Source organism: Amblyomma mixtum, chromosome 8, assembly GCF_055824585.1.
Source record: "Amblyomma mixtum isolate Tamu chromosome 8, ASM5582458v1, whole genome shotgun sequence".
Lineage (NCBI taxonomy): Eukaryota > Metazoa > Arthropoda > Arachnida > Ixodida > Ixodidae > Amblyomma > Amblyomma mixtum.
In genome coordinates this window covers 45,944,096-45,962,133 of record NC_143019.1, presented here as the reverse complement: position 1 = coordinate 45,962,133, position 18,038 = coordinate 45,944,096, and the positions used below count along the sequence as shown (strand labels likewise).

The 18,038-nt window shown below is 46.1% G+C and overlaps 1 protein-coding gene across 1 annotated transcript in view; it reads right to left on the bottom strand.

Annotated features, from left to right (window-relative positions):
• LOC149332266 (uncharacterized) overlaps positions 1-12,413 on the bottom strand; it is a 28,695-nt gene extending 16,282 nt beyond the window's left edge. The window contains exons 1-3 of the mRNA XM_089557499.1: positions 12,253-12,413; positions 5,367-5,514; positions 2,641-2,759 (exon numbers count right to left, since the gene is read on the bottom strand). Coding sequence (XP_089413625.1) covers positions 2,641-2,759; positions 5,367-5,514; positions 12,253-12,413 — 428 coding nt within the window. The remainder of the gene's footprint in view (positions 1-2,640; positions 2,760-5,366; positions 5,515-12,252) is intronic.
• Between the last annotated feature and the right edge of the window lie 5,625 nt (positions 12,414-18,038).

The window sequence follows — 18,038 nt, the reverse complement described above, 5'->3', positions numbered from 1 at the left end:
GTGGTAGCGCTAGCGGGACGCGTTATGCTAAAAGTATATCTTTCTGTACAGCGGTGGTGGTCAATCCGCAAAGCGTAGTTAAGTGCCCAGTGAATAAATAAGACAGCCCGAACTCTGACTAGCAAATAATCTTTTAAAACCAAGCTGAACGCATATAACTTGGAACGAGAAAATACTGGATATTTTGAAGAGCGAATACAATACACCCCTATTCGTTACGCTGAAGGAAACAAATGGTGCGCGTTCAGTATTATTCGAAACGAATCGAATATACTCGCATGCTCTAGTGCAGTGTTCGGATAACTGCACCGAACTTCGAAAAAAAAATTCAGTTTTCTTCCAATACGTTTTAGAAAAGAGGATCTCCGACGCCGTACAGCATGCAGCCGGGATCAGTATAAGCGGGATCGGTATAAGCGAGATGGTGGGTCCATTTGTGTGGCTGCATTCATTTCCTATGCTTATGACATTGCGGCTATAGATCTAATATACCGACGTAGTATTATGTGTATAGCCCCTAATGGGGATCAGTGTTGCTTCTTTTCGCAGCTATAGTTATAATTCCTTTAGCTGTAGCGCTGCACCACAGTGCCGCTTCCAATGCTTTGCTAATTTGAATGACTTCTTCCATATTCATGGACACTAACTTTAATTTTGAGGCAACTATATATTATTCTAAGGTAATGTTATGGAAATCATGAAAGCATTAGTGCATTCTTCGATGCGTAGCGAAATCTTCCTTTTAACGTTTGTCCATTGCTGACATCGAGTAGTTAGACTGCCCCAATAATTGTCAGTGGCTTAGCTCCGCTATGCCAGGATATACGTAGCGAAACCAAGCGCAACGACGAGGCAAGCGGTGTGACGTCACACCAATTGACGGCGGGGGCTCCGCGGCGAGGCGCGCGGTGTGACGTCATGCCAGATGGCGCGGCGAGCGCGTGGCGTCCGCCAGCTGCGGCGGTTGCTAGGCAACGGCTCAAGGTCGGTCTCTGTGCCTCCTCGGAGCACCGCCACAGCGAAATCGCAAGTTCGTGGCCAATGCAGCTTTCGCTACAAAAACCGACGCAGAATTTTTTTGACGATAGCGATAAGAAAATGCAAGCCTGCCGGGGAATATCTTCGCATATGTCGATTGTTATAAAGAACTTTTGAGATATATGTGAAACTTGCTTTCATAAACAACTTCATGCTGAAAAATTAGTTTGTCCAGAATTTTTGGGTATGCTTTTTTCTACATACATTTCCGCACGTAGCGCGTAGTCGAGAAACATTCGGTTCATAGTTGATTCACATTCGATTCGCTTCCTTTACTATCATATCCGCATTGGATTTGATCTTTAGGAACACAATTTGTACTAAGTTGGAGCTTTAGTACTCGATCGATTCAAATTTTGAAAAGCACTATCCCACATCTCCGCAAATAACACATAAAAGCAGATGCTCAATTCTTTCGTATCACCTCCATTAATTTCTTCTTCTCTGTCAGCGTATTTTAGGAAATCTACGACTCTTGTAACACGGCTGCTAGAACATGACTACTTTGCTCCCAATTTCAGAAGCGAGCTCAAAAATACCATGTGATGGTTCCTCAAAATAGGGGCTTTAATTATTCTCGAAAGCAAACAGACGCCGGTTATTTGCAATGAAGCGCCAAATCTGAAGTATCATACCAGACTTCTTCTGGATGATGTATTCAACAGAAAAAAAATATCAAGGTTTCAACTGTGTTAAACCGATTACAGTGCGACAGCACTGGTTTTCCCTACAACTCGGCCAAGGTGAAATTTCGGGGTGGCCAGGGCCTACTTTAGGAAATGACCGGGGCCAAATTAGAAGGTCACGATCATGTCGGGCAACGCCAATTTTGACTGAAAATTGATTTTGATGCAAATCAACCAAGGTCAAGTTTTGGGGATGGCCCCGGCCGCATTTAGAGGTCACCAGCGCGTTCTGCATTGCCGATTACGGCTTGGTATCGAAATCGCTGCAAATCGGTCAAGGGCGAATTTCGGGATGGCCAATTTTTGGATATAATTTGGGCCTAATTTCGAGGTCACCATCGTGTTGGGCACGGTCGACTATGGTTGGGCATCGATTGTTGTCCAATTCGGCCAAAGTCAAATTTCGGCGGCGGCCCGGGCCAAATTTTGAAAATGGCGAAGGCCAAATTTAGAGGTCACCATTGTGCTGGACATGGTCAAATTCGGGATTCACGGGGCCAGATTTGTTGCTATCTGCGTGTTATATTTTATTTTATCTTAACTTGAGGTCGCTGTTGCTAGGTGTCTGCACAAGATCGGACTGACACGATTCTTGGTCGGTGTTTGTGAGCGTATGCGAGCTTTTGCCGCCGTGGTGGCTCAGTGGTTGTGGCGCTCGACTGCTGACCCCAAAGTGTGTTCGATCCCGGCTGCGGCGGTCGCATTTCTATGGAGACGAAATTCTGGAGGCCATGTGCTGTGTTATGTCAGTGCACATTAAAGAACCCAAGGTGGTCAAAAGTTTCGGAGCCCTCGCCTACGGCCTCCCTATCACAGCCTCAGTCGCTTTGGGACGTAAACTCCCATATACCATAAAACTATGAGTGCTTTCGCACTAATATCGGCAGCCATGACGCCAAACTATAAACACACTTACTTAACTGTTGTAGAGATGATGTCAGCGTACTGTAAGAAAGCAGGTCTGGTGTAATTGTAAGATGCGATAGCTATTATGGTCTTCCTTGCAGGATCGTCTCCTTGGATCTCCTTGAATTTCTGCAGGAGCATAAAAAGGAGTGATTTGAAGGTCATCAACAAAGCCGCGATAGCTATCAATCAAGTAAGAACTGATATCATGCCTTTAACTAAAGCGTTAAAAAAAAGTTAACTGTTGTGACCCCTAATTCACCAGGCCCAAGCAACCGATGCCTGGAAAAGGCGTCTACGTAGGCACCCTCCCACCTGTGACCACCAGGCGCGATCTCCGTGCCTGCGGGGCATGCGGGAATCACAGTGTGAGGAACGCGGTGCTAAAAGGGAACTCCGTGGAGTGCCTTCTATTTCCAAGCGAGGTTCATGCAGTTGCAGAGCAGCGGGTGCCGCGAGGCCCAGTGACCTGGCCACGGACCATGTTACCGCCAACCCCTGCCTTTGCCCAGGAGCGTGCGTATGGCACTGCTGTGAGGAGGCAAGTTGGACCAATGAAGACGCGAATTCGTGACTAAGAGTCAGCGTTCAACGACTCTTCCTCAAGGCCATTCAGTGAGAATTATTCGAGGAAGGATAAATTGCAGGGCAAAATTTGTTCGCATTAGCGGGATGCTTGGAGAATTTGTTGACTTCTGATTTTCCTAACACTAGCTGCTTGAGGATTTGCGCCATTTTGTATCTGACAAACTAAATACTGTGAAACTCAATCTGCCGGGCGGCTGCCGCGCTTTCTTGACGCATAACGTGCACCACGACCGACTGGAGTTTTAGTAAGCTAATTAAGAAAAGGTCCTAAAAATTGATGCACGATGTAAAAGCTTGAGCCAGGAATGGAGAAGGCTGCCTCACTTCTCTGGGAAAAGCATGCTCTCTTACAAGAAACAGACCTCTTCAAAACAACGTACGCCACTGTAGAGCCACTGAGCTTAAGACCGCCACGCAGCAGCCGAAATATTTGGGTTCCCGCCGGCGTGCAAGCTGTTAGTCGACGCGCTTGACACGGTCGCGCCGACGAGTGCCCGCGCCGAAGAGCTAGCCGGGTACGCGTTACGTGAGTTACGGCGCGCCGGCAGTCTCGTCTCGGTCCCTTTGAAGGATCCCCGCCGCTAGAAACCCTAAACGGCACTTGCACCCGCACCGCTTTTCGGGGGAGCGCTCCTTTTTCTTTTGCTTGTGCGTGTGTGCGCCGACTCCGTGTATTCACCGTGAGGGAAACGGCGCCGCTTCTGGGCGACGCGCGGGAACCCGGGAATACGGACTGTGCCTGGCCGGTGTCAGTGGCGCGCTTTCCGAACGCTGGCCTTTAGGTTTCTTTTTCTTTAAGGCAACGGGCGGCTTCGGCGGCGGCATGCCATAGTTCTTAAGCTGCGCGGACAGATATACGCCTGAGCTCCGCTCATTGCCCGAACTTGCGGCCTAACGGCGGCGCCGAGACGAGTTTTCTTTTGGCCGTGCGCTTCTGTTTCCGCTGGCTGGCACCGCTTCGGGGAACAGAGGGCAAACGACGGTTCTGTTCGTGGGTTTGTGTGTATTCCAGCGCAGTCCGACTTCCTGAGGGGAAGATACTCTGTTATGGTTTCGTTGCGTTTTGCTTGTGTTGTATCTTATATCAGTCACGTGCACTGTGGGCCCGCCTAAATACACGGCCACAGCGCAACTGTTACGCCACGAGAGGGCCGGCCCAATCAGCGATGAGCTGAGGGGTTAGGAGGAGATGTTGGCGGGAATCTGGGGGTTCTCGCCAGGAGCTTTTGACCGGGAGAGCTCTGGCGGCTCCACTCTGTTGTTGCTCTTCCTTTGTTCGAGTCTGTCTTCACTGTACCATCTATGTATAAAGTTTTTTTTTGTTTCTACAACGAAAATTGTCGTCATCGTCCTTCGCGCAAATGCCAATCACAAGACTGGGCCGTAACGGCAACGAGACGGCCTGACCTCGCTAAGCAACAGCAAGCGAGGAGAAGAAAAAAAGAGAGAAAAGAACCTCAACTGCCACCTTTTAATCTTCTACCCCCCGTCTCTTCCTTTTTATTCAATCCTCATTTCGATCTTAATCATAGCATGGAGAGGCGAATACAGTCCTCGCCAATGACGCCCACACTTGCTAAGACAAAGACTATTACTTTTTCAGAAACCGTGATTAGCGCACTCATGCTGACAATGGTTTGGCCCCTACTTCCCACTATACAACTGTCTCCTTCAGGGACCATTTCCCTAAGTACTGTGTCTATGGGAGCTGCTTCACGAGAGCTGCAACAGTGGTGTTCCAGTCTCCGTGTACATTTTAGAAACGCCCGTTCCGCAATGAAATATGGACTATCAAGGGCTGTAAAAGAATTCCCAGCATGTGGCACCGACCGCTGCCCCGTTTAAAAGGGGAGGCTCCTAAGATCCTCATCTCCGATCACCCCATAACCCCATCCATCCGTCTCCCAATCACCGCGTCCATCTCCCCGTCTCCCTGTCCGTCCGTCCGTCCGTCCGTCCGTCCGTCCGTCCGTCCGTCCGTCCGTCCGTCCGTCCGTCCGTCCGTCCGTCCGTCCGTCCGTCCGTCCGTCCCACCGTCCGTCCATCCATCCATGTCCAAAATCGCAGACCTCGTTCAGAAATCATACAAAGGGGCCAGTTATCAAGTATTGGACGTGGCTGCCATCAAAGCGAGGACGACGCACTCACTTCAAAGACATCATACAGACCGGTCACCGTCACTTCGAGAGCACCAACACGACTGATGATGTTAAGGATTCCGTAGTGTTTGATATTTTTTTGCGCCAGCATATCCAGGGCGTTCCTGGCAGCGTCAAGTTGCTTTGTGGTGATGTAACTGCAAAAGAATGAGATGAGGATGCTCTAAGTAAACAGTACTTTTACCTGAGCCTGCATCTGATAATCTCAAAAAACTAGGCGAAAGGTGTCAACCAGGATATGCTTTCAGAAATTACGATATGTTTCAGAAACGGGCTACATTCCAAATTCGGTTTTTGTTGCACGCTATGAATACAGTACTCTGAATAAAACCGACGAATACAATTGGGTGGCTGGTGTCACTGAAATGCAAAGCTGATGTGATAATTCGACGAATTACCCTGGTTATGTCATCCGGATTACACATTTCTGCACAGGAAATAAGAGTCGGCTCCATCAGCGGCTTCTAAGCATCTGCCTTAACAACTAGCTTTCGGTGGCGACGTGTTATACTGGAGAGATTGCCCAGTTCCCTACGCATGGAGGCCTCTGACCTCCTCCGCCCCCCCCCCCCCCCCCCCCCCCCCTCCGCGTAAAATAAGGAGCTACTTGAAGCCACAAACCTCTCATGTGCCTGGAGCTTCTAACGGAATCAGTATGGCTGACGCGCGCATGGGAAAGTACACATATCTCAGTTTATGCTAACGTATAGGTTTCTTTAAATCTGCATTATTTTTTAAAGACAGCTTATGAAGAAGCGTTAGCTTGAGGTCCGATGCCTTATTCCAGAAAAACTGTGTCGAAAAATGCTGTTAATTGCAAGTCGAGCGCAGTTCCATCCAGGCCTGCTCCTGAAACTCGTGTCCTTTTAGGCAGGTTTCGCCCATATACTGTCAACTTGAAAGCTGCAAATGGTGAGTGATCCGAAATAAGGGATTTTGTGAAAGGTGAGTGTATTGTTATAATTTAACTCCCTTCAAGGGAAATAAGCGAAATTCTAGAGGAAGATAAGGTTCTTGCAATGTCTTACTTCTATAGGGCGCCTTAACCAAGGGATGAAATGAATTGAGAGAATAGAGAGAAAGACTACGTGCTGTTTATTGCATGCAAGTGCAAACCACGTACTACAGGCAACAAAGGTGCCCAGAAAACGCTAAAAGCTACGTAGGAGTACTTGTGCCGTGTCTGCCACTATTACCTCCGTGCACTATAACGCATTCACCCACGTGAACCCGACTATCCCCTCCGTAAGTTCGGTCACTGGGCAGTGGCTCATGCCGTGCTCACCTCCGTGCTCATGCCTATACCACTCTAATTCGACCTAAAATTGAATATGCCTCGGCTATTTGGGACCCTTACCAATCTTACCTAATAAATAACATTGAATGATTGCAGAACCGCGCCGTTCGTTTTATTTACTCCGATTATTCACGTAACACCAGCGTCACAGCCTTAAAGAAACGCGCAGGTCTCCAGGATTTATGTCTCCGCCGTAAAATTGCACGACTGTCACTTTTTCATAAACTTTATCATCATCCATCACTTCATAACGACTTTTTTTCTTTGCCTACTTCGCTTTTTGACCGCCGCGATCATCCCTTTTAAGTTAGACGTTTCACGTGCAGAACATTTATATATGCGCATTCATTCTTACCACGCACAATATCTGACTGGAACACTCTGCCTTCATATATCGCAACCACCACTGATCCTGATAAATATTTTAAACTTATATCTTCAATAACTACTGCTTAACTCTTCGCATACATTGTTATTTTATTTGTTCATGGCTTCCTTTTTTGCAAGGTTTGTTACTAAAAAGATTCATTGTATTAGTGTTCTGTTTGTATAATTTTAATAATGCAGTAATCTTCGTTCTTTGCCGCGCTGCCATTCTTTTGATTCTTTTGCTTACTTATATGTCATGCAAAGTGTCTTATTTGTGCTTTTGATTGATTCTTTTGCTTACTTATTTCATCCAGTGTGTCTTATTTGCGCTTTTGTTGTTTGTTTTATATTTGTGGTTTTTCTTTTATTCTGTTCATTTGCCTATGCCCCCCCCCCCCCCCCCCCCCCTATGTAATACCCTCTCGAGGGCCTTTAGGGGTATTCTGTATAAGTATAAATAAATAAATAAATAGAGATAGCGGCTTCAGTTGCAACTCATAAACGTGGAAACGTCTGTCGCCGATATCATATCCGGTTGTGCAGTGCCCTCACATACAAGGCGGAGCTATGCAGGCTAAAAGTTCCTCCGTAAGTTTTTTTCAAGAAAGTTATAAATCAAATTATTACCCAACATGTTTCAGCCCACGTTCAGTTATTTTTGATATCTTTTAAGCAGAAGCGAGTTTGACAGCATCAATATTATTTTTACGTTATTCCCCTATTTCCATCAGCTATGCTCGCATTGCTTTTTATTGCAGCTGACAATGCACACGGTTCCGTTACCTCGGTTAACTCTCAACCATACGGAGTGTCAAGGTTTCCAGACAAGCACACGAGTCATCGTCAGGTGTATAATTCTTAATTTTTATTTCTATGCATGTTTGATATTTGAAACATTATAACACTATCTTTCAAATTATCATAAAATGGAATTCCTTTAAGTAAACTTCAACCCTTCTAAACAGATCGATATTTGGCTTATTCGGCTTTGACCTAATTTAAATTCGGGAGGTTCACAGGGTACATGAGTTGGGGTACATGCGTAGGTGATCATTGCTGAGAAGCAGGCTCCAGACCCTTTCGATAACGGTCGATAAGAAAGCTCTGCCCTTGTGTGAACTCTTCCGAAAGCGTGCTCCAAAAGTGACGCTGCGGACTTTCAGCATTTGTGTGCCAAGTGCCAAGGCTTTCGACAGCAAACGTGCTGCTGAGAAAACAACGCACCTTAGAATTACTTATAGTGGAGTATAAAATTAATGGATGATATTAATAGGTGTCTCTGCAAATACTGGAATTCAATATGTCGGCAGTTATAGAAAGGAATTCCCAGACGTTACTAGGAGCGTATTTCGGCGCAGCATCGAACGCATTTTTACAAAAAAGTTGACTTATGAAGTTGTGTGGGTTTTGTGTACATGGGTATTGACTCCTTCCAGCGCTATTTCTTATTCCCCAAAGAAAAAAAAAATCAAATTACCACAGTTTCTGAAGTATGCTGAAATTGCACAAAATATTTTTATCCTCCCCATGATTAATGGAGCAATATCTATCAGGCCCTCATGCATCCACATATTGAATCAATACTGCTTACAAATACTAAACTGCATTTTCTACATCATTCATATCACAACGAGCCGCTATGGAAACGAATCATCCAATTTGGAACCGTAAATCGTGCATACTTGCAAGGCAAAAAAAAAAAACGAATTATGCCCTCACCGCAGCCATACGGGTGCTACTGTGAAGCACGAAGGCGCCTATTTCGAAAACCATTTTCTGTCTTCATTCATCCGTCTCTCTCGGCACATTGCTGGATAACATTTTTCATATTCGAGCACATTTCAGTTCAGCTAAGCTTACAGGGACTCCGGAACTCAAGGGGCAAGGAACGGTCCCCCCCCCCCTAGAATTTGTGCTGAGAGGACAGTGGTCCCCAGTCTCCAACAGTTCGCGCTCAGATGAGGTTTCTGAAAAACGTTTCCATTCTAGGACGTTATTAATATAAAGCAATGTGGCTGAGATAGTTGATTTCATATAAACCGGTCTCAAATGTCTTCGTTTGTGCAACCTAAACCAATTGTTTCTCAAAGCCTTAAAACCTTCATTTGAGTAACCTAAACTAATAGTTTCCTAACAGAAGTCGTTGATTGGCTGACCGTTGTTCATGAGCATGATTGGCAGAACTGAAACAGACTGTGCGCAGATTTTCTTAATGCGGCCAATCACTTCTTACATATGTATATTTATAAAGCCGCCCATGTGGGTATAACTTTTATATGCATTAAACAAAGCCACAAAACAAGTAAAGAAAACATAAAATGAATATTGAATATAAAAAAAAGAAATAAAATAAAAAATTTGAGGTCCTGACCCCCCCCCTAGAAAAGAAGTTCGGAGGTCCGGGTAAGCGTACAGATTTTCGGACACAGCGTCTTGTAAAAAAGGACTCCTAATTGTTAAGACTATCTGCACAAACGCGGAAAAAGTGCTGAAGGAGCTGAGTTTGAGTAAACTTCTCGCGCTAGTCAGCGCTTTCTCAACGTCGTTATTTTCCCTGTGTCTCCTCCTCTCCACTCGTTTCACACTGCAGATGAAAGAACCTACTCATTCTTTAGCCAGAAATAAGCCGCCGCGGTGGCTCAGTGGCTATGGTGCTCGGCTGCTGGCCCGAAAGACGCGGGTTCGATCCCGGCCGCGGCGGTTGAATTTCTTTGGAGGAGAAATTCGAGGCCCGTGTACTGTGCGATGTCAGTGCACGTTAATGAACCCCAGGTGGTCGAAATTTCCGGAGCCCTTCACTACGGCGTTTCTCATAGCCTCAGTCGCTTTGGGACGTTAAACCCCATAAACCAAACCAACGATCTTTAGCCAGGAATCCCCGGCGAGCCTTCGGGTTGCATGTGAATACGAAATCTTTGCGCCTTTTAATGTTTTGCTTGCCCTTTCATCAATACGTACGCTGTAGGAGAGCGGTGTCTTAATAAAATAGGCTAAAATCTGTAAACAAGTCTAAATACGCTGAAGTCTATAAAAATATTGCGATTCCCGCCACAGTAACGCCGATTGTCAGCGTGAGCTGTTCTTAATTGTGACCTTGCAATTGTTGCATTCGCCATGCATAAATGTGGGGCGATTGCACTGCTAATTTAGGAGGGTTAGAGCACGAGGCAAGAGGCGGGCTATATGCACGTGGTGGTCTTGTAGCCCACCACTACTTCTTTATTACATTCGAATACAAACAAAGAAGGCAATGGCGAATGGCATTCAAAGGAGGCCTCTCCTAGCCAATGGGCGTCGATCGGCTCTTGTGGCGTCGCGGTAGCAATACAGCAGAGGCTGTAATCAGGTAAGGGAAGGAGACAGTCATTTGTCCAGTACCGTGGTAATGCGGTTGTTCGTTGTTTGGGATAAGGGTGCGGAGGGGTGAAGGGGGGAGCTGGAGAAAGGGTGCTGGGCCGCTAGTGCCGAGTAGCCCACTCTCCATGGTACAGGGACAGAGGACCGCCTCCTACCCTTTCCTGCACAGCCTCTCGGCAACAGCGCTATAGAAAGCTGTGGCAAGTATAGCGTGAAATCGCAAGTGCCTCTGCGAAATGGGACTAACTGTGAAGTCATGACATTTCGCTCGACGCCATTGACTGGAGGGCTTCCTTTGAAGTGTATTTTGCCGCTACTCTTTTGACTTGCAAGCTATTATATCCTCCTAGCCACACCATCTATAGGCAGCCCTTGCGGTGCACGAATTGTTGGTTCCGTTGGCGCATGAAATCCCCCCCTCTACCAAATCACAATACATACCCCTCAACTCGGTGCGCGAGGAGGGCGATGTAGGAGGAAGAATGATTTTTCATTGTAGAGCGTTAGCCCTAATACTCGCATTACTCAATGTCGAGTTAGTATGAAATACCGGCACGTTCAAGAGGTACGAGGGGGTGGTACCACTGGTACAGAGGTTGTGCACCATCTATTTGGCGTATGATGTTCGAGTGGAATAAAACGATTCAGCGCGCTACGCGGCATCAGATTACTTGTCGAATCAAAGCTTAGCGCATAATAGGGATTCTTACCGACGACCTTTGGTTCCCAAACCATGACTTCTTGAAACTTCAAACGTTCTTTACGGCCAAACTAATTGACGTAGGACATTCGAAGTGGTGTCAAAGGATTTGTCTTCTTGCGCTGGCATTCAAACGTTTCATATCCGGATATAACAAAAAATTTCCACCAGAAATAGCGAATATGGTTAACGACGCTATTTCAGTTCGATATTGCTAAAACTAGATACTCATACGCTGTCTCAGCGTTTTGCTCCTTTTTTTCTTTAGAGGCTACAGTGGCTGCAAGTGAGAACTCAATCTAATGATGTTCTACAGCACGTCTCGGTAGCCTATAGCACGCAGAAACAACGGCTACAAGATTCGTTTAAAGGTGCGAGCGGCGACATCTAAGTTTCTAGCAGTTCTACATAGTTCCAAACGCTGCAATCCAAAGCCCTTGACATTTTCAGCAAGCACTGATGTTTTTTTTTTAAAACAGAGTGTTCGCTTGGGTTGAGCAGCTGATGCGCCGAATAAGCTGTAAGTCTGAATGGCACATATTTCCAGCTGACATTGTTGATTATCGAAATGAGCAAAACCACTGCATTCAAACGAAACGACGACAAGACCGACAGGACGAACGTTGCTCTTATAACTTAATAAAATGCAAACTTTCCATAAACATTCGCAAGAATGCGCATGCACAGTCACCAAAACTATCAGGCAAAATCGATTATAAGAAAGTACGACATAACAACAAACGTAATGAGTAGAGGACGAGCCATGTGAAGAATAGAAAAAATCCTAAAATGTGTAACTTGAAGTGCCCGTCCTGTCTGCGTCTCTTCCTCGTTTTGTTTTAGAGGCGTATTTTCGTTCATTAAGGATGTTTCCCTGATAAAAATGGTCTATAGACAGTGTAATCACTTTTTGATAGACTCGATTGCCTTCCTATAGATATTTCTTTTTGTTTATTCATAGCCTATAGCCAGTGAATAGACAAAAGTCTGCTATAAGTGACTGGCCATAAATCTATAGATTGTCTATAGAGTATTTTGTAGAATTTTCCACAGAGAGTCTATAGACTTTGTAGACAGCAGTCTATAGACAGTCTATAGACTCTCTAAAAAATTGTTGTAAGGGTTATTCCACATGTGCCCTTTGTTCCTCACCTGAAGTGGAAGGCCACTCCGAGTTCGATATGACTGTAGGCCTTGGCCTGTTCCTGGAACTTCTTCCAGCTGGTCTGCTCTTCCGCGCCTTGCAGGCGATCATCGACGATGATCACATTGTAGTAGTAGAGGTAGTCGCAGAACCGGTCGGGAGGGTACATGGATGCCTCCACAGCAGAAAAGCCCACGGTGCATACCAGCTCTCGGACTGGGAAAGAAAGGTGGTATTGGTAGTATTTATTATTAAAAAAAGGTTTAGGTTTAGGTTTAATGGGGTTTAACGTCCCAAAGCAACTGAGGCTATGAGGGACGCCGTAGTCAAGGGCTCCGAAAATTTCGACTACCTAGGGTTCTTTAACGTGCATTCACATCGCTCAGTACACGGGCCTCTGGAATTTCGCCTTCATTAAGTTCAGCCGCCGTGACCGGGATCGAACCCGCGTCTTTCGGGTCAGCAGCCTAGCACCGTAACCACAGAGCCACCGCGGCGGGGTTGAAGGAAAAGATTGTTGCCGGCAGCCGCAATTGCTATCTAGTATCTTAAGCACCCGGGATGCAGCCGGTGGAGTTGAAAGGGAAAGAGAGAGATAGCGAGGGGAAGTATAGAGGGGAGGAATAGCAAGAAAGGACAGGGGAGAGCTTTGTAGACCATTTACAAAATACAAAAAGTAATCAAGTTCGCGCCGCTCGCGAGCATTGTCTAGGCTCTGTCCGAAAATATGCTCGTGTAAGCGGCCACTGAGCACAATCATTTACAGAACATGAAATGAACTGTACAATATGCAATAAACTAGGCCGAATCGCCAATAAAAAATGCTTCCTATACTACCCATCACCCTGAACACTGGAAGGTGGTCACTCCTCTTGCGAAATATTGCACGTAAAAACGGTCCCACATCTTGTCTACTTTACCTAATGAGCTAAATAATGGACTTGATTTACGTTGCACTACGGTTCACGACCTACACCACTGTGTTTGCCATGAATGTAAATAGCTTTTTGTTTCACCATTTTGTCCAGCCACAAGCAATACATTTTCAGTGCGTGTGTTTCACGTGTACAGCCTTTGTCAAAAGTTTAGAGCCCATGGGGTTTGCTTCAAAGCACTATTGTGGCGCTCCTGTAGCACTCATGGAAGTCCTACACATCGGAGGGAGCAAGACAAAAAATCTTCTTACTTTCAGGATAATTGGCACGCTGAGCGCGCGTAACGAGCAAAGCAGTGTGGCCCAGAAGCAAACCCCCTGGGCTCTAAACTTCTGACAAAGGCTCCACCTTTGTATCGCCTTGTAGAGGGGACCATGGAAAAATAAACATTATAGGTACGCTATCCAGCCCTGCTCGACGTTCCGACATGCCCCTCGGGAGTCGGAAATAATTGTTTTGGAAGTGGATGGGATGCAGCCGACGCAATGATGACCCCCTCCGCGTGTGTTATGTCATGGGCTCTGAAAGTAAAACTGTTCACTGTTTTGGATTGGTGGACGACTGCGGATGTGTACCATTCCCCCACGGATGGGGGGGAGAGGTATCCACGCAGAATACGCCGGGTTTCGATCCATAGTGGCGAGCCAGTGCTTCCGCGCGCGCAAGGCACCGGTGATTATGGTCCTCACTGGTCATATTCGAACACGAACTGCCCCCATTATGTACGTTTTCATACAGAATTTGTTGAGTACTTCTTGTGCATTCATGTTTTTTTTTTCTAGATTATGCTTCATTGTTCAGTAAACACACACGGAGGCAAGTTCGATACGTTGTTTGACGTGTAACGAATGGCTGATATCTTGACTTCGGCGCAACACCAACTTTCAGTGAAACAACTGGAAAAGGAAGAACACCCTGCAAAGAATATACGAGTGCGTATACCAAAAACCATTAGATAAGAGTCGTTACCCCAGCAGCTCGTACAAGCTCTCTCCTAGTGCTATCATCTGACGTTAGCGCTCTGTCCCCGAAAGACACAGAAAATGTGCTTACCACGGTTCGATTTAGGCCGCGCAGTGCTGGTTGTAGTGGTGGTGGTCGTTGTTGTAGCCCTCGTTGTTGTAACGGCCGGCATACGGGACGTAACTGCGACTGCCCCAAACAACCAGTTAGGTAGTTCAGTTCAGAGTGCTGTCATTGCTTGTCTCCTTTTTTGGACGCAGCAAAATGCTTATTCGCTAGGTTTACGAGGAGAAATAGCAATCCAGCGCTGCCTGAGAGATGCTTCACTGCAGTCATCGTGTGCGTTGGTCATTCACATGTTCTGGCGATGCGCTGTCAGATTTACCAAGCAATATCTCACCAAAAGCCCACATCCGGGGCGGTATTCTAGCCAAACGCCGCAATGCCTGCCGGTGGTTCTGACCGAGAACCTTAGAAAGAGCAATCAGGAGGGTTGAAGCAAGCATCGGGACTGGCGTACGCTGTTGACCATGCAACCTCGCGTATTGAGTGTGTGCCGACTGAAGGGCTAACATGAGCACCGGTGTTGGAGGCGACAGCAATAAGGCTGCAGGCACTTGAGGACGCCGAGCGGAACAAACGGCGATGTAATGAAGCAAAAAAAAAAAAAGCGGAAACACTGGCTAATCCCCCGGCTCACTTTTTGCAGTCGGTAAAGGATATTGTATCGCGCCCATCTTCGTCGACAGCGCCGAGATATTGTAGTACGTGAAATAGAGGCCCACATGACAGGCTTGCAGGGACGCACTCTATCATTTCCTAGCCGGCACTGTGCCAGGTAGCGATCCAATTGCAACTCCAAAACATTTGTTTCACCGATAAACTTATAACGAATTATTTTCTCAGTCAAAGTTAAGGCACACGCTAAGCAAGAGTTGGTATGAGGGAGATTTTTCGGCTCAGCGAGAGTTTCAATGGTGAACGAGTTCCCAGAGCTTGAAAACGGCAGCCCAAAATTTTTATTTAATTATTTCTTTGAAATATATTACAGGCCCGTAAGGCCCTGTGTAGCGGGGGGGGGGGGGGGGGGGGGGGGGGCATCACATTTTGAACACTTTCGTACAGGATAGGCCGAACGGTATGAAAAGAAAAATGAAGTACACTAAAATTAGATGAATACATGAAAATAGAACAAAGCAATAAACCTAACAACAGGGAAATAAGAAGAACAGATACCCAGTGAATGCTAAAGCACAAGAACAAAATGGTATGAATGCTCGTTATCAGCGCGTTATCAAACGTCATGATAGTGTGCAATTTATCTGTTTTCCGTAGCTAATTTCTGAGCTACACATTGAGAATGCAAACAATCCTATATCAGCTCTGCATTGAGCGCGCCCATGTCATCAATAGGCAACGAATCAGTCATGCCCTCCCCCTTACGGCCACTATGCAGATAACTAGTGTGATTCTTGGTGTGTCTGGCAACGTGCGTATCTGCTCACGTCTGTAAAGTTGAGTTTCAGTTAATTTACCGAGGAAAAATGATCCGTGCGAGAATGTTAGCGACGCGTCGGTACATGTCGGTGACCATGGAAAGAAACGCAACGGGAAGGGTAATGAAAAATTCATTGTTTACCTTCTGGTGACGTCGGCTTGGCGTCCTGCGGTGTAGTCGTCGTGGGCTGTTCTTCCCGGACCATAATTTCAAAGAGCATGGGAGGCCCCGTCATCTCAGCCGCTCCGCTGTCGCCCGTCCCAGAGTCACCGAAGTCAGGCACGTACTCATTCTCAGTGCTGTAGCCACCTGCGCCATCGTGTGACGCTTTTGATCACTATCTTATCGGAAGTATAGGGAGGCTATAGGACGACGAGGCTGGCGTATATTGACCGGATTCAGCAGAAGTGCAATGTTTCGTGGCAGCTTGACTTAGGTGACTTTTTTCTCAGCCTTATATCTTAACCACATAGCTCCTTAATGAAAGTTCAATGTCCTAGAAAGTTTTTTGCCTTAGTGACGCATAAGCATTTTTTGGAAACTGTCACTTCTGCAACGACTGTTAATTAAGTCTGGAACCTAATACCCGCGGCGGCGCGTAGCAAATGCTTTGAGCACGAATGTTGATCACCTGCATTTTAGTAAGCTGGCCAATTTGGCTGCTGCAACGTGGACGCTAAGATCTAATGTTTTTTTTTCTTTCTGTTTTGATGAGAAAATTTAAAATGTCAACAATAGGCGCGTTCTGATCCACTTACTCTAAAGATTAATATTCTTTTGGTTCTCACCCTAGAAGTATTATTTGAACCTCACTTTTGGCGGTGACCCATGCTGGAGCCACTACAGTTTATGCTATCCTTTTAATATATGAAGGTATTCAGAAAAGATATAATCAACGATCTCGATGAAGAGTGACAAACGTGCAAGGAGCAAATTAGAAAAGATGCCTTTCTCTTCCAACTAGGGTGATCGGGTGCTCCAGCCTCGGTCGAGTTGAAAGCCGGCATGGATTTGGTACTCTGTTGGGGAGGCGTCCACATGGAGTGTCTACTGGTGCTTACATGTTATTTTGGTTTTTAAAGTGTTAGACTTTTTTGCCCTTTAAACCCATCTAAAAACGCCTCTCATATCCACGAACCACCTACCAGAATGGCGTTGCCCGCCTCCCTCACAAAATTTTTTCAGACAGTCTGTAGAGTGTCCATAGACTTTTGTCCATGAAGTCTATATACTGTTTATAGACAGATCATAGAGAATAGCCTATAGGCGTTACAAATCTTAAAGACAGTTTATAGACATTCCATAGATTTGTGGCCGTACACTTTTAGTACACTTTTGTCTTAGACAGCCTGTAGACTATGAACAGACAAAAATAAATATCTATAAGAAGGCAGAGTCTATAAGAAGTCTATAGACTGTCTATAGACCATTTTTAAAACTATGTATGATATCGCACGTAGTGGTCCTTACCGTCCATGCCGCCTGCGATTGCGACAACGATCGAGGCGACCAGCCCGACGAGGCCAACAAAGAGCACGCAGAAGACGATGGCCACTACGACGCTTCTCGGGCTCCTGCAATGTTGACGCCATACGTGCGTGAATGTATACAGCATCACCTTCTCGAACTCCCTGTGAGAACACAGCTAGACTATACCGCCCTATACGCGTACAATTATTCTTAACCTACGATCGAAGCCATTTTTTTCGCTTGTTTTCCTTCGTCACACAGCGCCACGCTAACTGGACGGCATGCAGTGACGTCACTAATGATGTCACAGCCACGTGGCAAGAAATGCGCCATGCTTTAAGATTGGAACACGCCGCAAGTGACAGCACAGAGACGACACGTACACTGCACCACAGAAGAAGACAAAATATGGCTGGGGTCAAGGGCGTCCGCAGAATTTTTTGCAGGGGGGGGCCCCATTGGTTGTTGGCGCCGGAGGGGGGGGGGGGGGGGGGTATATTCGTAGCAAAAAGGCACTATTTGCGGAGTAAATTTATTTATTTATATATAAATAAAAAAATAAGTAAAATACGCACATGTAAGAAAAATTACAAACAGCAAATTAAAGCGCGGCTAGGAGAGATACATTAAAGTTTATCAACGAAAAAACAATTAAAATTAATAAAAAATACGAAAAGATACTATCACTTCGTGGAGAAGAGTGCTCAGTCTTGCTGCATACGGGTTCTCGACTCACCCGGATTGATGACCAGCACACAGCACAATATGTTCACAAACACGCAACTACAGTCACTCAGTCAGTCTTCCTTGAACAGCAACTGTAGGCGCCTCGGATTTTTCTGGGCGAATTGTGTATTTACACGGGTGATAAATTCATTTCTGTGCTTCACTACACGCTCTCGGTGCATACTCATCATACACATTGAAT